General features: G+C 38.9%; 1 protein-coding gene across 1 annotated transcript in view; it reads left to right on the forward strand.

The window, feature by feature from the left end:
• Window positions 1–25,397, forward strand: part of ADCY1 (adenylate cyclase 1) — a 153,826-nt gene that overhangs the window by 69,697 nt on the left and 58,732 nt on the right. Inside the window, exons 4-5 of the mRNA XM_031592004.2 lie at window positions 3,203–3,314; window positions 15,126–15,253. Coding sequence (XP_031447864.1) covers window positions 3,203–3,314; window positions 15,126–15,253 — 240 coding nt within the window. The remainder of the gene's footprint in view (window positions 1–3,202; window positions 3,315–15,125; window positions 15,254–25,397) is intronic.

Consider the following 25,397-nt stretch of genomic DNA (forward strand, 5'->3'; position numbering starts at 1 on the left):
CATACTTTACAGGATCAAGTGTTTATATAGGAATGATTTATAAAGAAATGATTTGATCTAGAGATGATGGTATCAGGACTCAGCACTTGAATGTATGCTAGTTTTGAGGACAATACTAAATTGGGATGAGCTGTTGATTCCCTCCAGTGTAGAGAGGCCTTGCAGAGAGATCTTGATAAATTCTAAAGCTGAACAATCATCAACTTCATGAAGTTCAACAAGAGAAGGACTGATCTCTATCTGGACATTGGGCCACTGACCACCACTCTCTGGGTACAATCTCAGAACCAGTTTCTCATCCGTCAAACAGTATATCCATCATAGCCATACCTTTCCAATTTGGAGAGAAGGATGTCATAGGGGACCATGTCAAGAGCCTTACTGAAGTCCAGATAGATGACATCAATGAGTCTTCCCTTGCCCACTGATGCAATTATACCATCATAAAAAGAGACAAGGTTAGTCAGGCAGGACCTGCTGATGGTGAACCCATGCTGGTTATTCCATATCTCCTCCTTCTCTTTCATATGTCTTAGCATAGCTTCCAGGAGGATCTGCTCCATGATCTACCCCAGAACTGAGGTGAGGTTAACAAGTAGGTAGTTCTCTCGGTCATACTTTCTACCCTTCTTAAAAATGATTACTATATTGCCTTTTTTCCAGTCATCAGAGACTTCACCTGACCACCATAACTTTTCAAGTATCATTGAGAGTGGATTGGTGACTCTGTCAGCAAATTCCTTCAGGACTCTGGGATGCATCTCATCAGGACGCAGAGACTTATGGATGTTCAGTTTTCTTCAGGCAGTTGCCAACCTGATCTTCACTTGTAGAAGGAGGGCCATCGCTCCCCCAGTTTCCACCTTCTGAATCATATTCTGGGCTGCATCAAAATAAACATGACCCACAGATGGAGGGAGATGATTCTTGGCTCTCATGAGATCCCATATGCAGTACTGCATTCAGCTCTGGGGATCCCAGCACAAGAAGGACTTGAAGCTGTTGGAGCAGGACCAGAGGAGGCCTTGAGGATGATCAGAGGACTGGAGTACCTCTCCTAAGGAAGTATGTGAGAGTTGGAGAAGTACAGGCTTCAAGGAGCTCTTCTGCAGCTTTTCAGTACTTATAGGGCCCTATAGGAAAGCTGGAGAGAGACTCTTTATCAGGACTAGGAATAATAACTTTATACTAAAAGAGGTGAGATTTAGATTAGATGTTAGGAGGAAATTCTTTACAAAGCATTGAAAAAGTTGTCCAGAGAAGCTGTGGATGCTCCGTCCCTTGAAGGCATTCAAGACCATGCTGGATGGGACCTTGGACAACTAGATCTGTTTGGGGATGCACCTGCCAGTAGCAGGAGAGTTGAAACTAGGTGATCTTTAGCATCACTTTCATATGAAAAAGAATATGATTCTATGTGTATGTGTTATGACTGGGGTTTTTCATTTGTAAACACCTTAAAAGCAGATAACAGATTGTTTTTACTTTAAAAGTCTAAAAAGAATCCAACTGTTTACTTTTGCAAGTGGACATTGTTGGTTCCATGGGAGATACTTCTGTTAATTTAATGTGGTTAGGAAAAAAAAAAAAAGTAGACCACCATGTAAATTGAAACAGAAATATAAAATAAGTTAAAATGCAGATTGCGCAAGGGTTAAGATGTAACACAGCAGAGAGCTGAACATAAATCAAACTAAGTGAAAGATCTCAATGCACATTCCAATACCTTTTAAATCCTCAAGTAATTTAGGAGGACAATTTGTGATTAAGTAATGACTCTGGTTCACTTTCATAACTGCAAAGTAAAGCTGGATAAACGCTGAATATTTTATTATAAGAAGTCTTTTTGTCATTTTTAAGCAGCATAGAATGAAAGCTATTTTTCCCCTGTACCAAGAAAGTCTTGAGTAATAGTTCCAAAAAATATACTCAGAATAGAAGAGAGTGGAGAAAGTGACCTGAGGGTTAACAGGGCAACATACAGGCTTTGTTTGTAGATTAAAGCCCTTTAACTCAGAATTAGTCAGTTTTGTGCTGAGATCCCTTACCTTATCTGCTCTGGTAGCTAGGTTCAATGAATTGAGGGAAGCACAGGCTGAGCTGGGAACTGTGTTGCTTTTGTGTTTGTTTGTTTGTTTGTTTGTTTGTTTGTTTTGTGGCTTCAAGGGAAACTTCAGACTTTGTTACTAGAAAGCAGTAACATCTTAGTTCTGTCTTTTTATCACCTATCATTTTATCTAAACAGAGAGAGTATATTAAGGGGTAATATGTAATGTTTAACTTAAATTTTCAGTTTGGGAGAGAAGTTTTATACTACATCAAACATACTTAGGCTATATGGGATGGGATTGCTTGTTGGCATTTGCATAAAGAAAGACTTACTTGGCATTTATTGTCTAGGTGTTGGGTATAAAATATTAGTTTTCTGCAGTGGGGTTTGAGTCCATGGAACTACCTAGGGTCTAAGTAATTCTAAAGATTGCAGCTCCAGGTTCACTTGAGGTTCAGAGTCTACACAATAACTGTTATGCTCTCTATCACTGTAGAGAGTGAGAGAGTTTTCCTTGGAAGTATCTTGTCCTCACAGATAGGTAGGAATTATTAGGGTAGATTAAACTTTTGCACATTAAAAACTTGCTGAGAATTGGTGGAATCTTGACACTTATCTGAACCATGTAGCACAGTACAGAGAAGTCAGACTGACACTGCAGATGCTAGCTCCTAACAGGTGAGCAGCAAAACCACATCACAGAGCTACGATACACAAGCCTTTTGGTACTTGGTCATGCCTTTCTGTATACAGTAAGCCTCAAGCAAGGTTTATCAGTTTGGCTGTGGAACTGTACAAAAAGATAAATCAAGCTGAATAGAATACATCTGTAAAGAGCAGAAGCAATTTTGTTCCTGAAGTACTAAGAGGGGAAACTCTGGAACGAGGTGCTTTGTTCTATGTACTTGTCAGATAAGTATATAGCACTGAAGAGATTCTCATGGTTGTCTACAATAGGTATCAGCACCAACCTCTATTTAGTTCACTGTTTCAGATCTATACTGACTTTATTCTGAGCAGCACTTTTGATAGCATTCTGTGGTTTGTTTGAGTTTGCGTTTTGGATCCCATTCTTGCTATAAGAGGGTAATGAGAGAGAACGTGAAGATTTCTTTTGTACTGATATCTCTGTGTCTTCTTCCTTCTTTACAGCATTTTGTTTGCAGACATTGTGGGATTTACTAGTTTGGCATCACAGTGCACTGCCCAGGAGCTGGTGAAGCTGCTAAATGAGCTCTTTGGCAAATTTGATGAGTTAGCTACCGTAAGTACTATTTTTTTTAATCTACTTGAAATTCCTTTCTGAATGGTGATGCATGAGTTAAATATGTTAGAAATCTGTAGTAGACCGCTTTAGCCCTGTGTTTTTCTAATGCATCAATTTTTTATTAATATTCTGTAGAATAAACAGCAAATGTAAATGTTTAGGAAAGGAGCTTAATTCGCTTTCAAAAATATTTTTTCTTATGTTTCTTTGGAAGTCAACAGAATTCTTCATTGTTCTTGGCTGCAGAAAAATTAGAGATATGAGATTTCAGTATTGAAATTTCTTATCTGTATGGGGAAAAAAATTAGAAATCATTTCTATTCAAGGTACAGTGTAAAACTACTTTCTATGATGATAAGAAGCTAGAGACTCAAATCAGTTCATCACAGATGACACTCTTTGTCACAATTTTTTTTTTTTTTTTTTTTTCCCAGAAGGGCTATTGCAGGCAAAATGGGATTTATCTTATTTAAATTATTACTGATACTTCTGTTTTGACAATTGCATTTAAATTTGTGCCAGATTCCCCAAGGAAAAAGAACTTGAGTGTAACGTTCCTTGCCCTAAATTCTAATAATACCATAGACATTTTACAAGAAATGAGAGGAATGGCTGCTCCTGAAAATGTTCTCAGACCTGGCTTCAAATTACACTTCAAAATGTGTTTTCCCAATGAAGAAAACAAAATTTCTTTGATTCTATCTTGTTTGCTAGTCCTCAGAGACCCAATGTCTGACAAATAGCACAAGTCTATATAAATTATGCTTCTCCATTGTCTAATTATCGTATCTTCTGACACTATGCAGCAGCCTAGAGACCATATTTCTTCAGTTCCATCATACAGCATCCACATGGTCCAAACTTACAATCTTCCAAAAGAGATCTGAAGTCTATGAACATTAGAATTCGTCTCTAAAAGGCAAATTAAGCCTTCTACTGCATAAGATGCCAGGGTTGAGAAAGGCCTATTCTCTCTCCCCAGAGCAGATTATATTTTGCTCAAGTGTTGTGTCTTGATTTGCAATCTGTTCAAGTCAGAACAGAGAGGAAGAGCTGTGCGTTCCCTTTTCTCGAGAAAAGCAGAAGAATAAGTTAGATGCTGAGCAGAGAAAGAATGAAGGTGGATTTTCTAACAAAAAAAAAAAAAAAAAAGAGAGAGAGAGACTTTGTGCAATTAATTAATCAGTTGAAATCCTGTCAATTCCTCATGGAAAGCACAGGCCCCCTTCCTAGAGCACTTCAGACACATATAGGTTTGAAATCAAAGGTATTGCCATGTAGCTGATAACATACACATAGAAACACCCATGCCATTGATATGCAGCATGGCACTGAAGCCAGAGAAAGGGCTACCACACCACGCTCGCTCCTTTACCTCTGGCCTCATACAGCTGACTGGAGGTGACATCTGAAGCCAGGGGACCAGGCAGATGCTAGCTCATGATGTGAGGTCATTGTTTGGTGGGGAAGAAGCAGATTAGAGACAGAATTGAAGATTAGGAAAAAAATATATATATTGCTTTCTGTTCAGCCTGTATACTTTGTCTTTCCAAATTTTATTTTTATTCCATATTCATCTCCAGGCTTCTTTCAGCTATGTATGAAAAAAGAATCATTATTTATGTGTCCTTCTTATTCATACTGTGCTGCATCAGGATGTGATTAAAGATGTAATGGATGATTTTCTTTACTTCTGATGTGGTAAATAGAGGCTTTGTATTGACTCCTGCATTCCAAAAAAAATGTGCTGAGAGCTGTATTTTTTCAGAAGGATTCTGATTTCCTGGTTAAAACAACTTCTAGATATTCATTATTAGGTCAAAACAGAAGACTGGGTTGACTTAAAAACAGTGCTGTGCTTTTTAGTGTTCAAAATGATGAGGAAAGAAACTGCAGGGAACTTAAGGAAAAATGTAATGGTGATAGATATGATCCCTGCAATGCCTATAGTGTGATCTGTGAGCATGCATGCTATATGCTGCTGCTTCTCAGGATGAGGTAGCTGTAGTTCAACAATTGTCCTGTCTTACAACTGTAATGTTTTAAAACAGAAAAGTTTAAACAAAATGCCATAAAAATACTTTGTGGGAAGCATGGTACCAGGAGTCAGAAAGTGTTATCCTACATGTATTTGCTGAGAGTCTCGTGAAGAATCTTAGCATTTTGGCACCTTGATACTTGGTATGAATAGTCTTTACTTTTGCTTTTGGACAGCATGACTCTAAATTTGGCCTGTAAAAGATGTTTCAGAGGAACATAGGAGTATCTTCTTTAGAGATCTAGGGCAAATTAATACTAAAGAAGTTTGTCCTTTCAACATTTAGAAGTTAATTTATGGCTTGAGGCATTAGATTTTTCAGTTTTCCTGCTGCTTTTGGAATACAGCCGGAACTCTGTTTCAAAGAGTAACAGCTTATGACAGAGAATTTCAACTTGCTGTCTTTCAACTCTTTCAAAAGCTTACTTGTACATTATTTAATAGGGAGAAAAGATCTTATGTTTTCACAATAACACTGTTAGGTCACTTTCTTAAAAAAACAAGTGAATTGTTAAGTAGTTGTGTTTTTATATGACATTGTCTTCCTTCTAAAAACATTTGAGTCAATTGGTCAACTTCAGTTACTACAAGTGAAGGAAAAGAAGTATCAAAAAAATAATGCTAGATAAAAGTGAATGACAGTGCTGGTATCCTTGCAGGAGCGTAATTTCACTCTAGACATTCATTGGAGAATCTACATGGAGAACACCTGTTTGAATGCTTCAGAATTCATCAATATGTCTGGTTACTGAAGTACTTGTAATGTTGTTGTCTCTAGACACACTGTCTTTATACTCTTTGGTCCCATCCAACCCTCTTAGGTTGGATCGGACCAGGAACATCATCAGGTCCAACATTCTGTGGGAAAAGGGAGCCTAGAAGAGTTTAGCTAGCACACTGTATCTAGTGCCCTGTCCAAACACTTCAGAAAAGTGTCTTGAAAGGTCAAATAGATTACAATAAACAAATACATTCCTTTTAATTTTTTTCTATTGAATTTTTAAAGCACACTCAGAAGTAAATGAAGATTTGAAATTTCTTCCTGTTATGATACAAGCGTTACTCTGAATGTAATTCCGCTCATTATCTTGGCCAGATGTCAGATGCTAATGTTGCTGATATGGAAATAGAGGTTGAACGTTCCTGCCAAAATTCTTCTATATTCTGTTGCTGTGCAGTCTGAAAAAATGATGTCTGACATGGAAGTGTATATGAAGAAAAGGTGTATCATTGAATCATAGAATCTTGAATTCTGCCATGCTGAAAAAAATGGCATTTGCAGACATTTACCAGCATTTTCTAAATGTTTATGGAGATCAAACAGTGGATGTTAGCACAATGAGGTGGTGAATGATGTGTTTCAGCAGTGCTAACAGTGAGAGTGAGTCAATTCTGCTGGTGCAGATTTTTAAGAACATAGAATGTAGGTTTTTGTTTACTGCTGGTGAAAATGCTTAGTTAATGGTGGTGACCACGCTGAAAAATATACCATGTAGCTGATAATTTGCTTTATGACGTAGTGTTACAGGACTCTGATGGATTATTTTGATCAGTTCTATATAAATGCACCGTGGACACCTATACCCAAACTCCTTCTGAAGTCAGCACAGAGAAAGTTATTTACGGAGTTCAATGTGTGTCATCCAAGATCGATGCCTAATTACACTCCAGATGTGCTAATTTCACTTTATTTGGTTCATCTTAATCTGGTTCATAGCTGTAGGGGGAACTGCTCTGTCATGGATTGACCTAGTGACTGAGCATCTGGTGAAGGGGAGTGGCTGGCCGAGGGAGCACAGGCAAATTGTTTGCACCTATGCTCCCCGCATGACCAGAAGGGGATAGACTCAGACTGGAGCACCATGAGCTCATGTAAGGGCCAGCCACTGAAGAGGGAGCACCTCTTAGAGCTAGGCTGCTTTATGAGGAGTGCTGTACAGCCAGAGATCTGCTTCACCAGTTTGATGAGTTCTGTTCTTTGCCTGGCTAACAACCTGTCAGAAGCAATTTTACTTCTTCAGAAGCAGAACTGAATTGCCCAGATGCACACTTAAGCTGTCTAATGTACTATTCGTACACGGTCTTGGCTATAGTCCTATGCCCTTATGCAGATCTGCTATACAGAGCATAGCAATGCATGGGTAGGGGGGACTTCTCAGCCTGGACCACACATCTTGTGATGGAGGCCAGCAGTGCTATCCTCAGAACAGTCAGCTCTGCTCATTTCAATAAGATTTTTTTTATCTCCATCAAGTCTTTCTGAAGACTACTTTCTTTTTAGTCAGATGGATATGATGTCTTGCTAGTTCTTCTCAAGTGATCTTTTATCAGCAATTTTTGCCATCTGAGAGGAATGGATGTTTCCAGCGATTAGGTCTTGAACTTTTTCCACGATTTTTTTTTTAGAGTATGATTGAATTTGATGTTTTTTAGCTAATGCACAAAAGTGACAGTTTTTAAAATCCTCTCTGTTGTGGTAGATGAAACTGGGGGAAATATCAGTTTCTTGAAATTTAGTTTTCTGCTTTTTATAGTGAATTTGTTTAGGGCTTTTTTTCTCCTTGGGTATTTCTCTACATAAGAAAACTGTGTGTTAAAGAATACTTAATGAAAGTTATCTAGTAGACAAGCATGTTTATCAGTCATGATGGTTATAAAATATTCTTGCTGAAATCTTTCTTCATTTGCAAGTAGACAAATCAGTATATATGACTGTTAAATAGATTTTTACACTCAAGGACTAAAACAATTTAACTTTCTAATATTTTCAAATTAGTTTCCATTCAGAGTAGGGAGGGACTTCACAATGAAGTGGAACTATGTAGATGAAATGTGCTAAAAACTTGTAGGTTATTGCAGATCAATTTATATAATTACCAATAAAATTGAGGAAAAGAATTTGAAAAAAAATGCTTTTTGTTGCTATCCTGAATAATTCTACTTACACTATTCCTATGATGTGGGTCTCAAGCATAATGACTTCACAAATCATTACTAGATTTCAAGCTTACATGGATATGGCCAGTCTTCTGCATTCAGGACCTACTAAGACAGTTGCTGTGGTGCTTCCAATGCTGAAACAAGATTTGTTTTCTTTTTCCACTATCTCTACTACTCTGCATAAGCTATTCTTGTTAAGTCTATCCCCACTGTTATTGCTATGAATATGCCTCCTCTGTCTTGTTTAATCAAACATAAACATTGCAGTTAGCTCATGCTCAACATTCTTAATGCTGAGACAAGGAGATGTGCAAGAACTACTACAGGTAGTTGAAGTTACTATTTGCAGGCATTATTCTATTAAAAGTTGACTAGAATGATCGTTTCTGATTTTAAACCCACAGCTCAAGACTTGAGTAAGAGAAATATTAGAATGTTCATGCAGTAATTGAGAGGACTCCATAAAAATTTCTAATTGGCCAGGCAGATTTCAAATGCTTATTATCTCTATATAAGTGCATTAACATTACATTGTAACTCATCTCTTGTTTAATAATATAAATAAATGTGATAGAGAAGTGTAAATATCAGAAGCATAAGTTGATCTCTTCTAAAAGATCTCTCATTCTCACCTTTTGCTGAACTTCAATAACTTGGTATTACATTGCTCAGTTGCACTGTAAAGCCATCTGATTAACTTCATTCAATTTGCTGCCTGTCCTTCTAAGACCCTGAAAGAGGATTACTTGTCCTTACCCATTCCTTTAATGACATAACGCTATACATGCATTTCCAAAGGTGTTTGGAGCAGTGTCATTGACTAACCATTTGTGTGAAGGATTAGACTAGCAATGAAGGCAACAGGTATCAACACTCAAAGATATTCTATTAGGCTGTGTTCAAATGCTTTAAAAGAAGGGCATCAAAACCGGCTTCCGAACAAATGCTACTGTCAGGCTAAATAGTATACTATTGGTTCACGGGATGAATATTCAAACTTGTCTTACTGAGTGTTGTTTATGCTTGTGAGAGTGTAAGTGAATTTGTAAACCATGCCTGTGCATGTATAAATGCATATATATGGATACATATATTTTTGCGCTGTGTTACCTAAAATGTTGTTTTACCCACTTTGTTCCAATCTAATGGAAAAAGATGTGAAATCGAATAGACTTGATTTCAATTTTGGTGGATGTTTTAAATACTTTCTGAGAATTTCTTTCTTTATACACACCTGTAACATAAACTTATGAAGTTATGTTTATTATTTAACTATGTAAATTTGCTAAAAGGGCAATTCAAATCTTACTAAGCCAATTATTTGCATTAATAGCACCTTAGAGTGATATGATAATTATGCTGTGCGTACTATGCATACTGAAAATATGCTACAGTAGTTACTTCTATCATGTCTTTATTCAAGTATCCATATGTTCCACTGACCTCTTTGGAATGAAGTTCTTGGTTTGAGAAGACAGATAAATACTGTACTTCACTGTTTTATGTCATCGAGGAATACTAGAGATTGTGGGATTTTTTTTTTTTTTCCCCAATAGTTATTTCATACCATCTTCACTCAAGAACTGTAATCTTTTTGGCCTGGATCATTAAAATAGACTTGATTCCCTGAGGGTTAGAGGGACAGTTAGTATAATTTAATGTAGCTCCCCAAAGCCCATGATGCCATGCTGATTAATATGAACTGAAAATTTGATCCCATTTGCCTAAATAATAATAAGTGTTTCCACTCTGAGCATGGCAGGCTGCTTAGAGGAAGCCTTTGGAATGGGGCACAACCCAGCTTGTACTCCTAGAATCAAGGAAAAAAGAGGAGGGGAAAACAGGAGAGGAAAACACTAATGTGTCACCCATGATGGCTTCTTTTTTTCACGGTCATTAATCTTTCTCTTGGTCAACTGAATGACCTTGTCTGCACCAAAGACAAGTCATGCCTGACCAATCTGATGATGTTCTGAGGTGGAATGACTGCATCAGTCGACAAAGCCATCTAACCAATGCCATCTAAGCATGCTTCTGTCAGGGCTTTGATTTGATCCCACGCCACATCCTTTTCTCTAAATTGCAGGCATCTGTACTTCAAGGATGAACTATGGATGAACTATTCAATGAATAAGGAATTGTTGGCTGTCCACGGCCAGAGAGTATCAGCCAATGTTCCAAAGTCCAGGTGGAGGCCAGTGAGGAGTGGTATCAGTCAGGAAACTGTCTTGGGAGCAGTGCCCTTTAGCATCTCTATCAGTTGCATAGGCAGTGAAATCAAGTGCACACTCATCAGAAAACTTTCTGGCACTAAGTTAAGTGGTGTAATTCATAAAAGAGAGATGCCATTCAAGGGGGCTGGGCAAGATTGACATGTGGACCTATGTGAACCTAATGATGTTTAACAAGTCCAAGTGCAAGACGCTGCACCTGGGTAGGGTCAGTCCCAGACATGAGTACAAACTGAGGGGAAAAAACTCCTTGAGAGCAGCCCAGCAGAAAAGGACTTGAGGATTCTTGTGGATAAAAAACTTAATATGAGCCAGTAGTATGCACATGCAGCCTAGAAAGCCAACTGTATCCTGGGCTAAATCAAAAAAGAGGTGGCTAGTAGGATGAGGAAGATCATTGTTCTCCTCCTTTTCCATCCTTTTGAGGCCCCATCTGAATGACTGCATGCAGGCCCAGGGCTGTCAGCAGTAGAAAGACTTGGACCTGTTGGATCAGATCCAGAGGAGGTTCTACAAAGATGACCAGAAGGCTGGAGCACCTCTTCCATGAAGAAAGTCTGAGGGATCTGGGCTTGTTCAGCCTGGAGGAGGCACTGGGGAGGCCTCATTGTTTCTTTCTAGTACTTAATGGAAGATTATAACTGTGAAGGAGAGTGACTGATAGGACAAGGGAAAATGGTTTTAATCTAAAAGAAGGGAGATTTAGAACTAATGTTAGGAAGAAACGTTTTGCCCAGAGGGTGATGAGGCACTAGAATAGGTTGACCAGAGATGTTGTGGATGCCCATTCAAGGAGTTCAAGGCCTTGTTGGATGGGGTCCTGGTCAACCTGATCCAGTGGGTGGCATCCCTGTCTGTGGCAGAGGGGCTGAAACTAAGTGATCTTCAAGGTTTCTTCCATCTCAAGCCACTTCGTGATTCTATTAATATATCTGTAAGGAAGAGCAACAATGGATCTTTTCTCTGTCATATTGCCTGGCCACAGTAAGGAAGCTCTTGACAACAATGAAGCATCCAAAAGAATTATCCATATTTTTTCTTCAGCTCTCATAGTTTGCAAATATCCCCCTGGAGTTACTACTTTTTATAGAGAGAAATTGAGCCACTGAAGATTTGCTTCTTAGTGCAGTCTATACCCAAGACTTCTCTTCAAAATGTTAATACTGAGCCAACTGTCTTGTATTGTTGTGTCGTTGTTTTTTAGAGGATAGAGAAATTTTTTACTGTTATTTTTTAGGGATTTTTTTGTTGAATTTTTTTCCCCCAGAAAGTTACACACTGAGTTTGAATCCTTGACTGAGACTTTATTTTTGATCTATTTGTTTAACAGTTATTTACTTGGATAGCCTTATCCACTATGCTACTCCTGTTCAAAAGAACACCTAAATGTCTGCTGGGAAAAGTCTTACTACTCCTGAAACTTTGTTATTTCTTTTAAACAGCTCTTGTTTATTTCAAACCATAGGTTCATTTTCCTTTACTTTTATTAGGAAACCTCATCTTCGGAGTGTGATATGAAATCTGACTTGCATGGTACAAGGATTTGGAGTTAACAGTTTTTCATTCTAAGTGGGTAGTCTTCACTTTTTTGAAAAATATAAAAAAACACTCAACTAAAATGCAACCTGGAGGTTTTTTTTTGAAATAGAAGTCTCCCCCTCTACTATTTATATATGACTGATAGAATGAACTGCTGTATAAAATACTAATCTAAAAGAGTGATGAAAGACCTTAGCAATTTCTAAGGATCTTTTTCTTTCTGTGCGGGGCTTCCACTTCATTCTGACCAATCATGTTAATGGCAGCTGTTCCCAAAGGAGTTTTGCAGAACTGCTTAAAAATATATTGGTAAGGGACTATGGTGGGCGAGCTGCTTGACCAATGCAGTTCTAGAAGTCTCTTGGGCTTTTTGTCATGTGCATAAAAGCAAATTATCTGCTGTTTCTAAACAGGCATCGTGTGTATCATCTCTGACTAGAATTTATAACTGTCACATTTGAATTCATCACTGTCACAAAATTGAAAAATATTGAGTCAAGGGCTTGGAAGTTTCTGAGGAAACAAAGAGAGGAAATGGGTTTGTTTTGTTAATTTGAATATCAGCCCTCATAAAGGTTACAGGCTCTATTTTGTAACTGAGAATTTGATCTCACAAATAGTGATGTGCTTTTTGTATCTGTTGTAGTTTCCATGGAAATTATTAGGAGATTTTACTCTTGGAGCAACCTCTGTAAAACATGAGGTACTGATCTATAGCACAGTAGTGCTCTCAGAAAACCAAGGAATTTGAAATGAGTCATTTTGGTTATAAACACTGAAGCAGAGAGAACACTTATCAATTAACACATACATATTCCAGTAATCTGGGCCGGATAATGAGTTTTCTGAATATCTTTCTGTTGGGTTAAATATTCATTGCCTCTCCACAAACTGCATACTGAATTTGAAGAGCTTTATGGAGATTTTCGACTTGTGGGACAGAACTAGTAATTTTGGATAGCCTTAACTACTTAGTATCTTCTACTTGTTCAAGATCTGCCCACAGGTTTTTTTAAATGGCTTATTTGGGCAGTATCATGTTGTAATTTCTACTAAAAAAACTTTGTAGTTTCTGTCAAAAAGCCTTGTGCTAGAAAGACAGTTTGTGTCAGGATGGATTTTGGGGTTTGCATATCATTTTTTTTGGTTATCAATAGTTTTTACTTATATAATACCACTCAACCAAGGATCTCAAAACACTAGATTAGATCTCCATGTAAAATTGGTGATTGTGGCCATTAGCTGCAGGAGCACTCTAAGGCCCTAGTTCTAATGCTTCTGGAATAATTATGCTTACACTCCTTAATATATATTCAGACAAATAGTGTTATATTTAAAGTCATGTTGTTCATCAGAAGAAATTCTAAGTAGCCTCTCTTAAGAAAGACTTCTGTTCTAGTTAAGTGCAACCAAAAAGATAACTCGTTTCTTTGATTCAGTTTGTGCATTTAATGCTTAATTAACGTGAATCTGGAGAAAAAAAATGTAAATGAATTTTGCCAACATTATCATCTCTTCTATGCCTGAACAGAGGATATTGTGACTACATCAGGAAGGTTTTGATTTTTGTAGGCAGAAGACTGAATGAGAAAACATTTGAGAAGCTGAAATGGTATAATTAGGTCATCTTTTCCAGTTTAAAAACCCCATCTTTCTTTTATTTTTCTGCTGCGGAAGGCAAGTCTGTCTCGTAAAAAGAGGGAGGGCAGGTTGAATTGGTTTTATTAGTTTTTTCTCATCGTATTCACAAGAGCTGCTTCAGCAGATCACTTATCTGCATAGTCCCAGTTGTGGAAGTTGGATTCCCTGAATTCTTACACTTTTTCCTGCCGTATACCAAACAATTAGAAGTTGGTATAGTCTAACTGTGTGGTACACTGTCACATGTTGATATTTCTTTGTAGCTTATTAGTCAAAGGTACTGCTTTGTTACAGGCATTTTCTCATGTTCTTTCTTCAGGAATGAACTTTCAGCTCAGACTGATATGGTAACTCTTACATCCCATTGCTTTTTTCAAAATGGGAGTGATTTAGTCAGGAATATGATTGCAGAACTTGCATTATATACAAGCAGAAGATAAATTAAATGATAATACAAAGTGACCATCTCTTCTGATCTGCAAGTTTGTCATGCAGTACAAATTTGCATTCTTTTGCAGATAAACACGTTGTCTTGGAATGCAAAGTTTTCCCGATATTCAGTAGTTTTTTGGCTCCCAATATTTGGTTTGGATTGATGCAGAAATGAAGTCTCACTGGAAACGTTGAAGTAATATTGACCTAATATGATGACAAGGAAAAAAATTTATTCAGAACTGTAATGTTACCCTAAGTCTGTTGATCAGTGGGCCTTATCTCTGGAATATATGTATAGATTAGTCAGACCTGCTATGAAAGTGGAGTTTCCATTTTGGCCCATAATGTCAGTATGGCAGAATAGGTTGAACCTTCCTGAGAAAATTCTATTAAATTCTGTTGCTATGCAAAAGAGAGGTAGTCTGAAAAAATGGTATCTGACACAGAAGTGCAAATGAAGCAAAGGTGTGTAATTTAATTCCTCCATGTTAAAAGCATGTCACCCATTTATTATGCTTGCTGAATGTTTATAGAGACCAAATAATGGATGTCAGCACAGTGAAGTGGTGGGTGGTGCATTTCAGCAGTGGCCACTGTGACATTAGTGCACGTTCTATATACTAAGCATGGCTGCAGACTCTTATTCATGGTGGTGAAAATGCACAGCTAATGGTGGTGACTGTGATGAAAAATAGTGTTTTGTAGCTGAGAATTTTCATTATAGTGTTACTGTTCTCTTTGTATCTGTTGTAGTTTCCAAGGAAATAAAACAACGTTACTTTTGGATCTGCCTACAATGATAGATATGTGTATATCAGCTGTTCTGTACAAGGAACCCAGATCTCGTGAACCATAAATTTGTTCCTGTGAATGCAAAAGGATTATCTGAATGATTGTGTTATTGGAGAATATTTTCTCCTGTTAGACTAATATTAGACTATTTCTGTGAACAGTAAAACTTTTCCCATTCTGTTTTTATTAAAGGAAAATCACTGCAGAAGAATAAAAATCCTAGGTGACTGTTACTATTGTGTATCAGGCTTAACCCAACCCAAAACGGACCATGCCCATTGCTGTGTTGAAATGGGACTGGATATGATTGACACCATCACGTAAGTATTGCACATGGTGAATGTGGAAAAGAGTGCTGTAGCAGCTTCTATGTTGTGTTCAGAAAAGGTGTTTTCAAAGGAGTGGTAGTGTCTGGTAGCACTGCCCACTTAGCAGTGTACCCTATTGCTTTCAAGTCACAGCTGCTGTTTCACAAAGCATAATTCTAGACACCAATTTTTGAATCCACTTCCTCACTGTGAGGGAAAATGTATACAAGCATGAGTATGTAGAGGCGTGTATTTGTACTGATAGGGATTTGAAAGATCATGAGAAATGACATATTTCAGTTGTTATTTAACACAAATAAAGGAATCTTGAGTTCTTTTCACTTACCAGTATGCGAAAATCAAAGCTAGTCCTGATGTATACAGGTTTTATGTGTTTGCATGTGCTTGTATTCCTAAAATGATAGCTTGCTGTTTTCCCCTTCCTGCATCATGTTTAATCTTTCATTTAAATTTAGTCTGCTTTTCAGAAATGTAGTGTGAAACTTGCTTTGCTGATAAGGATTTTTTTATGCTTCAGCACTCCGCTTTGATCAATTTTTTTTGCCAAGATTAAAAAGTGAATGTGAGAGAACTGTGAATGAGCTTTTAGCAAGAGCTGGAGATCTATCTCATTGCTTGGGAGGGAAGAAGTAAAGAGATTTCTTCACTACTGCCGTACTCTGTGCATCTGTTTGTGCATGTGCTTTAGAGAGAGTCTTTAGAAGAGAGTGAACTCATTAAGTCTGTATAAAAATAAATACTAGTCAGCACAGTGCTTTTATTATTACATTTGGGATGGAGTTGCTGTTCTGGTATGTTGTCTGCTTCTTACAGCAAATGTACATCACATCAGGACCTTAGTTCTGTATTGTAAAGTGTCTGGTTACTGCTAGCAGTACATGTCATTCTTTCCTTCTGTCTGCTGGGGATATGGATTTGACTCAGGGTTCTCCTTCTGCTCACTTTAATCCCTAAGTTTTAGAGCTGCACAAAAAGAAAACCTGCTTTCACTGTAGAAGTGAATAAACCTCAGTATAATCTCAATTTAAAAGTACAGTAAAGTATTAAATACAGGGTCTTATAGAGCAAACAAACATAACATTTATGAATTCAAAATGTGCATTTTACTACTGCAGTTACTCCTCAGTTACACTTGAATGCTATTTGAAAGAAAATAGAAACGTAGTGCAGTATCATATAGATTTATCTTTGCTTCACGTTATATCACAGAACAGCACTCCAAAGATTTAATAAATTTTCTTTGTATTGGTCTTTCCCACTGACTTCTACTAATTTTTACTAATTTCTACTAATTTCTACTTATTTCAAAGACAAATTTTAAAGTCATGTTTAGGTCTTTGCGAATCAGACCACAAAGAAATACTTCCTCCTGCCCAGTAAATTATATATCTATTTCTTTTAATAAAATATGAGTATTCATTATTCCTCACGTAATTGGAGTAGTAAGCTGTGGGATTTAGTCAATGAGAGAGAGACAAAAATGTTCTTAAAAATTCCCATGCCTAACATTTGGAACATTCTACCTTCTTTACTATTTCTGTTTTGAGTCTGTCACGTTTTCTATGCCATCCATTTGTATGTGTGTGTGCATATGCATACAGGTAAACACACAAAGCAAATGCTTTTCCAAATGTAGGTCATGATTACTTGTACAGAGTTTTGGTTTTGTAGAGGATGGTAACATGATCTGCTCACTGAGTTCACTGAATCTCTTTCACAACCAAGTTGTTTTGTCTATGTGGAAGTCATAGCTGTTTGTTCAAACACAGCTAATACATTACCACATGCTTCTGTTCCTGCATATCAACCTTGAACATTTCAGTGAACCTGGATTCACTGAATCTTTCTTTGAAGAACTAAAAATGAGAGAAGTACTTAAAACAAATGAAGGCTAATTCCTGTTCTCAGTTCTATCATGTGTTCTTTATTATAATGTTAATTTACTTAAAAACTCAAGGGTTGGGTAAATAAATCCATATTCTCCTCATTAAATATAAGCTCACATTATCTTTGTCAACATTATAAAACTGACAAAACACTTTGTAATCTATGATAATATACGATTATCTGTGATAACAAAATCCTAAAAGAATCACACTTTATTCCCTATAACAGCTGAAGTTACACATAACAACACAGCGCATAGAGAAGTCCTGAAATAATCAAGAGATCCTAAATCTTCATGTTGTGCATATGACTTCTTCCATATTACATTTATAAGGAAGGCATTGGGTTTTAGAACAAGCCTTCTACACATTTTCAATAGCCTTTTTTAATCCGTGGAAAGCAGTAGCTGCTGCTCCCATCCTCTTTTAAGCCTAGTATTAATCATTAATTTCATTAGTTATGTTGCCTTTCATGCATACAAATAACGGTAATGAAAGCTGTAGCTTTCTGATTTTCCATTTTTTAAATTTTCATATGATCAGTAATACAAATGTTTCCTTTGTATGGCTGCTCTCATGATAATGTAAAATTTGAAAAAGGAGTTGTATTAAAAAGGAAAGATTCCTCTCAGACTGTTCAGCCTGGAAGACAACAGTACAAATATCAAGTATCTTAAAAAAGAAAACAAACTGCAAAGAGAGTGAAGCCAATTTTTTATCAGTAATATCCAGTGTCAGAATAAAAGGCAATGGGCAAATAAAACTGAAATAAAGAAATTCCTGCCTAAACATTAAAAAATAATTACTGTGAAAGTGGTCAAATACTGGGGAAGTTACAGAGGGATGGTGTGGATTTTGCATTCCTGCAGATATTTAAAACCCAGCTAGGTTTTAAAACTCAGCAATTCTGTGATTCTTTAGAAACTGTAGTAGAATATAATTGATGGACAATATTCACATTTTATTTTTTAAAGACATCTTAATTTGGAAGATTTTAGACTTGGTAATCAGGGGGCAGAGCTTTGGGGGGGAGAACAAGATAGAGACTAGATTTATTTAGGGTTATTGAATTTCTAGAGCTCTGAGAGCAGGTTCCAGAGGAGGGCCACTAAGATGATCAGAGGGCTAAGGCACCTCTCCTATGAGGAAAGAATCACAGCATGTTCCAGTTTGGAAGGGACCTCAAGGATCATCAAGCTCCAACACTCCCCCCCCACCAAAGGCAGGGCCACCAACCTCCGACCAGGCTGCCCAGGAGCCCATCCAACCTGGCCTTGAACACCTCCAGGGATGGATGGGGCATCCACAACCTCTCTGGGCAGCTGTTCCAGCACCTCATCACTCTCTCTGTAAAGAATTTCCCCCTGACATCCAACCTAAATCTTCCCTCCCTCAACTTAAAACCATTTCCCCTTGTCCTGTTGTTACCTACCCTTTCAGAGAGTTGGCTCCTCTCCTGTTTACGGGCTCACTTTAGGTATTGAAAGGCTGCAATTAGGTTACTCCTTGGCCTTCTTTTTTCCAGGCTGAACAAGCCCAGCTCTCTCAGCCTGTCTTTGTAGAGAAGGTGCTCCAGTCCCCTGATCATCTTTGTGGCTTTCCTCTGGACCCTCTCCAACAGCTCTCTGTCTTTCATTTACTGGGGTCTCCAGACCTGGATACCGTAATTCTGGGTTCTCACAAGAGCAGATAGAGAGGGACAATCACCTCCCTGTCCCTGCTGGCCACCCCTCTTCTGATGAAACCCAGGATACCATTTGCTTTCGGAGCTGCAAGAGCACACTGCAAGCTTATGTTCAGTTTTTCACTTACAAGGACTCCCAGGTTCTTCTCTGCAGGGCTACTCTCAAGGACTTCTCCTTCCAGTGTGTCCATCGAGGGAAAGATTAAGGGAATTGGGCTTGTTTAGCTTTGAAAAGAGAAAGCTGCAGGGAGACTGCATTGTGGCCTTCCAATACTTGAAGGGAGTGTATAAACAGGAGGGGGAATGACTGTTTATGAGGGTGGATAATGATAGGACAAGGGGGAATGGTTTTAAACTGAGACAGGGGAGGTTTAGGCTTGACAGTAGGAGGAAGTTTTTCACTCAGAGGATGGTGAAGAACTGGAACATGTTGTAGAGAGATTGTGGATGCCCCATACCTGGAAGTATTCAAGACCAGGCTGGATGTGGCTCTGGGCAGCCTGGTCTGCTGGTTGGTGACTCTGCACATAGCAGGGGGGTTGAAACTAGATGATCATTATAGTCCTTTTCAACCCAGGCCATTCTATGATACTCTGTATGTATTCACAGTGATTCCATTATTATTATTGTTGTTGTTGTTATGAGGAATTAGGAGTGTGAGTAACATTCGAACAGGAGGCAATTGGATGAGGTCAGACTCTTCTCGGTGGTGTGTAATGATAAGACCAGGAACAATGGCCAAAAACTGGAACATAGGAAGCTCCAACAAATATGCAGAACTCCTTTACTGTGAGGCTGACAGAATACTGGAACAGACTGCACAGAGAGATTGTGGAGTCTCCTTTGGAAGTATTCGTGACTCATCTGGACACTTACCTTTGTGACCTACTGTAGGGAACCTAGTTTAGCTGAGGGATTAGACTTGATCTCTAGAAGTCCCTTCCGCCCCCTGCAATTTTGCCGGTAAGGACTACAATATCCAGGTTTAATGCATATTTTAATCCTTAGTAAAACCAAATTACCAGTTCAGATTATGCTAGAGAACCGGAAGATGTTCATTCCAAGAACACTTACTCTTAATTATATTTTTTCTTGTACTGCAAATAGAGTATCATCTGTTCAATTTTTTGGTGTTTTCTGGCTCCAGTTCTCTTGCTGACAGGAGTGTGTGGATAACTCAAGTGCACAAAGAGCTTCAGAGCTGGAAAACAGGCTCTGCTGAAGATTAGGCAAAAACTATTCACTCATTCATAAACACAAAATCTAGACAGATTTCAATGATTATTTTGTTTGGAAAATAGGCTGAGCAGATAAAATAGAGGTGTAAAGCTTATGATGGTATGATTGGAATGAAACTGCACCTCATGGGTTGCAAAGAATCAAACAAGCAATTAAGCAAAGACAGTGTTACATTTTATTTCTACTCCAAGGGCAAGAAATGAAGGTAGTTACACAATACCAAATCTGTTTGCAAAAAAAATCAGAACCATTTCCTGATGATGAGTTTGTTAAGCAATGTATAGAAAGCACAGCAGATGTGATACATCCTAATAAAAAATAAAGTGTATTTTTCTAAAATCAGTCTGTCTCATGAGACTATGGCCAGATGAACTGAAGAAACAGGAACACCTATTGAAAGAGCTTTGGAAAGTAAGGCTGCTAATTTCAAATTTTATGTTTTGGCAATAGATGAAAGTACTGATGCTATAGATATGGCTTGACTTGCCATTTTCACTAGAGCTACTGATAACAAATATAATGTCACTGAAGAAATGGTGTCTTTGGTGCCATTGGAAGACACAACAAAGTCTCTTGATTTGTATGAAGCAGTAAAAAAAAATACATTAATGGCATCTTCGATCTTTGTCAACATATTTGGTATAGCTACTGATGGTGCTTTGTGATGGTTGGTAAAAGACATGGACTTGTAAAATTAATAGATGATGATGCAGTTACCACTGGTAACTCACATGTGATGAAGTATCGCTGCATCAAGAAAATTTATGTGCAAAAGCTGTAAAAATGAATAGTGTCATGCAAATCTTCATGGTAGCAATGGTAGTGGGAGGATGGTTGGACTAGATGATCTTGTAGGTCCTTTCCAACATTGTGATTCTAAGATTCTATGATCAAAGCTGAGAATTTCATTAAGTCCAAAGGACTTTTACTTTTCTGAAGGAAGGTGGCTAATTTGAGGTAAGATGCTAAAAAGGCTTTATGATTTCCAAAGTGGGACCAAGTCCTTTGTGGAATCAAAAAGAAAATTTGTGCCAGAATGTGAAGATTAAAAATGTATCACAAATTTTTGGTGGATTTGACCGCTCATTTAAATGAGTTAAACAAACATCTTCAGTGTAAAAAACACCATATCTGTTGTATATTTCAGACAATAACAGTATCTGAAATGAAACTTAACTGTGGCAAGCTCAAGTTATGGTGAATAATTTCATGCATTTTGACACATTGGCTAAATACAGTCCTGTGAGCAGAGAAAAATACGCAGTTATATTTTCCATTTTGATAAATAAATTTGAGAATAGGTTTCAAGATTTCAACATAAAAAATCATTTTTTGTGTGTATTTGCAATTTCATTTTCAGTTGACATAAATATGTTACTTGTGAATTTTCACACAGAATGTGAAGAGTTGCAATCAGACATTCAACGAAAAATGGTTCTCTTTACCAGACTTTCATAAGTCCTTTCTTACCAGAGAAAAATATCCCTCACTTCACAACCACACCTTATTCATGTCATCACTTTTGGCAGTACATACATTTGCAAACAATTATTTTCAAGTATGAAGCACAGGAAAAGTAATTGCATCAAAAATCTCTGATGAACACCTTGAGAACTCACTGAGAATGACAACCACCTCAACTGAACCAAACTGTTGAATTAGTTTCACAAAAACAAGGCCAAACATCTCACCAGCTTTATGTTTCTGTTGCTCTCTGTTGTTTTTTTAAGCTTTAATTGAAAAAAAAAAAAAAACAAAAAAAACAAAAAAAACATAAAATAGGCCTTGTTACTTAAATACATTAAATGTACTATACATTTTATATGTGCCCAAGCAAGCCAAAAGGTTGGACAATTATGGTTTAACAATTATGGTATATATTATGGGGGAGGAGAATTATTTTACAATTGGACTTGTCTCCTATATTGAATATTCCTGCTATTTGGGGGTTTGAAGAGATTTGAAAGAAAAGCCCTAGGAACCCTTGCTTTCTGAAATCTAGGTGCCTTAGTGGGGTTTATCATGGGATAAATCCACTTTTTTTCCATCGAATAGGTGAATGACATGTGAATAACACTTTGATAACTTGACCTTACATTGTTGACTCCTAACAGATGGAATTTGGACTTATATTGCACCTGCATTTTCTGTTGCTGTTGAGTTAATTATTGTGGAGTCTAATGCTTGAACCATCTCCTACCTCATGGCTTAGTCATTAGCTGAACTGGGGAAGGAAGGGGAATTACAACAGATAACTTAGGAAAGCCCAAGTTAAATGTCTGGGATCTTTGTGCCTGATTTTTGTTTGGAAGAGAGAGGCACTAATTTACCTGGTGTCAGTACTGTTAATCCACTGGAGGTCCTGGTCTTGGGAAAGTTGGGTCTGGCAGGAAAATGTTGACCTTGACTTGTGTGTGATCCACCATCAGGTGCATAAGTTTTCAAATGTGTAGGAATTCAGCTTAACCATCATTGGTGAAAACGTTATTCTTTAGCTTGTCAAAGTGAACCTCTTGTCTACTGAAGCCATCAGTCCTCTACAGCACGAGCTGTCTTGCTGGAGTTCTCTGCTGTCATATGGCAGGTGAGGGAAACACACTGGTCAATAGTATAAGAAAAGTTTTCAACCCACAGTTTATTGTCTGTGAGGACTGAAATGACAACCAACTTTTAGGAAGACGAATAGGAGAGAGGACAATGGGGCCTAGTGTTCCCTTGAAGCAGGGGTGGGATGGGGAGGTCAATATAATCAGAAGCACAGGTATATCTTGTATTATGGCTTTGACATAGCAGAAGTGACAGACTCCTGGTGAGTAGCCATGCAGGAGAGAAGAGAGACCTCCAACCACTTGTGGTTCCTGCTGCAACTGTACCACATCCTCCCAGGCGAAATTAGATGCCCAAGACTGGTACTGGGGACTGGGGATGAACAGCAGCCATCACTTGGGGTGGTAGTCAACTGTGGGCTCTGCTGAGATTATTTTTTTTCCTCCTCTCACAGATGAACCCTAGTAAGTGCCCAGGAACATACAATAGGAGCTGCAGAGGGAAGACCTCTCCTACCTTCCTAAGAATCCCCTCCCTCCACCTGGTGTCCTACTAGCATGAGGACAGCTGCAAGTCTTGTGGGATCATCTTGCCCTTGGCAATTCCAGTGTTGGATATTTTTTTCCCTCCTTTCTCAGGCTGTCACCACACTTGTGTGCTGCAGCCTTCTCTTCAAACTGACATACTAGAGACCTGTGCTGCGTCCTGTTCACAGCCACACCATCACAGGATGTCCCAGAAGGGGCTGATAGGGGAAAAGTCACTGTTGCTGTCTGTGTTTCTCCTGTATTCAGAGGAACTGTGGAGGGACAGAAAAGTGAGACTGAGCTCTGAGATGGTGCAAGGCTGTGAGAATAAGAAGGGTCATGAAGCAGTAGTGCTGCTCCCTCACTTGAGTTTTCCACTGATGGTGAAGAAATTCCTGTTTCTCTCTCTCAGTATAGTATTTGGCACATCCCCAGACATTTGCTGCAGGTATGCTCCATGCTATTGCAGTCCGTTCATCCTGAGAGGTGGGCTGCAGCATGCAGCCAGAATTTCAGGGAAATCTGTGGTCAGATTCCACCCAGGCCAAGAACTGACCAACATTTAGGGTCAAATTCTTCTCTTCTTCGTATTTGTAATGCTATTTCAGTACTTCCACTTATGTGCCTTTCTTCACCCTGGCGACGCTGAGGTCGAAGAAAGGCATATACAAGCTCTGGAAACAAGAGCATGTCACCTGGGAAGAATACAGGGATGCCATCTGGACTTGCAGATGTGGGATCAGGAAATCCAAGGCGCAGGCGGAACTGAACTAGGTGAGGGACATGAAAAACAACAGGAAGACTTTCTATAGGTACATTGTCCAGAAGAGTCAGGCCAAAGCGAGTGTACCTCCTTTGGTAAATGTAAAAGAAGAACTGGCTTCTACAGACGAAGAGAAGGCTGAGGTACTGAATGAGTTCTTTGCCTCGGTCTTCATTGGTGGCCAGGATTCCGATATTTCTCACAACCCTGATCCCTGCAGCCCTAAACCTCTAGGTGGGGACCAGGGTGGTAAATCCCCCCACTGCAAGGGCAGAGCAGGTCCGAGACCACCTCATGAGACTGAATGTGTACAAGTCTATGGGGCCGGATGGCTGCATCCCAGGGTTCTAAAGGAGCTGGCTGAGGTGGTTGCTGATCCACTCTCCATCATATTTGAAAAGTCGTGGCTGTCAGGTGAGGTCCCGGATGACTGGAGGAAGGGTCACATCACTGCCATTTACAAGAAAAGGAGCAAGGAGAACCCTGGGAACTGCAGGCGGGTGAGTCTCACCTCTGTGCCTGGGAAGATCATGGAACAGATCATCCTGGGTGATGTTTGATCACATGAGGAATGACCGTGTGATCTGAGACAGCCAGCATGGCTTCACCAGGGGAAGGTCATGCCTGACCAATCTGGTGGCCTTCTATGATGGAGTGATGGCATTGGTGGACAAGGAAAGGTGACTGATGTCATTTACCTGGACTTGAGCAAGGCCCCACCACATCCTTATCTCCAAATCGGAGGGATAACAAATTGGTTAAAAGGCCTCAGACACAGGATGGTGATTAATGGCTCTATGGCCAGGTGGAGGCCAGTAACAAGCAGTGTCCCCTAGGGGTCTGTTTGGGACCAGTGCTCTTTAACATCTTTATCAATGACATCAATAACGGAATTGAGTGCTGATGACACCAAGCTGAATGGTGCAGTTGACATGGTGGAAGGAAGGGATGCCATTCAGAGGGACCTCAGCAGGCTTGAAAGGTGGGCCCAGGTGAACATAATGAGGTTCAACACAGCAAAGTGCAAGGTTTTGCACTTGGGCTGGAGGAATCGTAGGCATCCATACAGACTAGAAGGAGCGGTTCTTGAGAGTAGCCCTGCAGAGAAGGACCAGGGGGTCCTGATAAATGGAAAGCTTAGCATGAGTCTGCAGTGTGCTCTTGCAGCTCAGAAGGCAAATGGTATCCTAGGCTCCATCGGAAGAGAGGTGGCCAGCAGGGACAGGGAGGTGATTTTCTACTCAGTCCTCATGAGGCCCCATCTGCAGTATTGTGTCCAAGTTTGGAGCCTCCAGTAAATGAAAGACAGAGAGATGTTGGAGAGGGTCCAGAGGAAAGCCACAAAATGATCAGGGGACTGGAGCACCTTCCCTACAATGACAGGGTGAGGGAATGGGCTTGTTCAGCCTGGAAAAAAGAAGGCCAAGGAGTAACCTAATTGCAGCCTTTCAATACCAAAAGGAAGCCTACAAACAGGAGGGGAATTAAC

This window comes from Phasianus colchicus, chromosome 3 (assembly GCF_987193195.1).
Source record: "Phasianus colchicus chromosome 3, bPhaCol1.hap1.1, whole genome shotgun sequence".
Lineage (NCBI taxonomy): Eukaryota > Metazoa > Chordata > Aves > Galliformes > Phasianidae > Phasianus > Phasianus colchicus.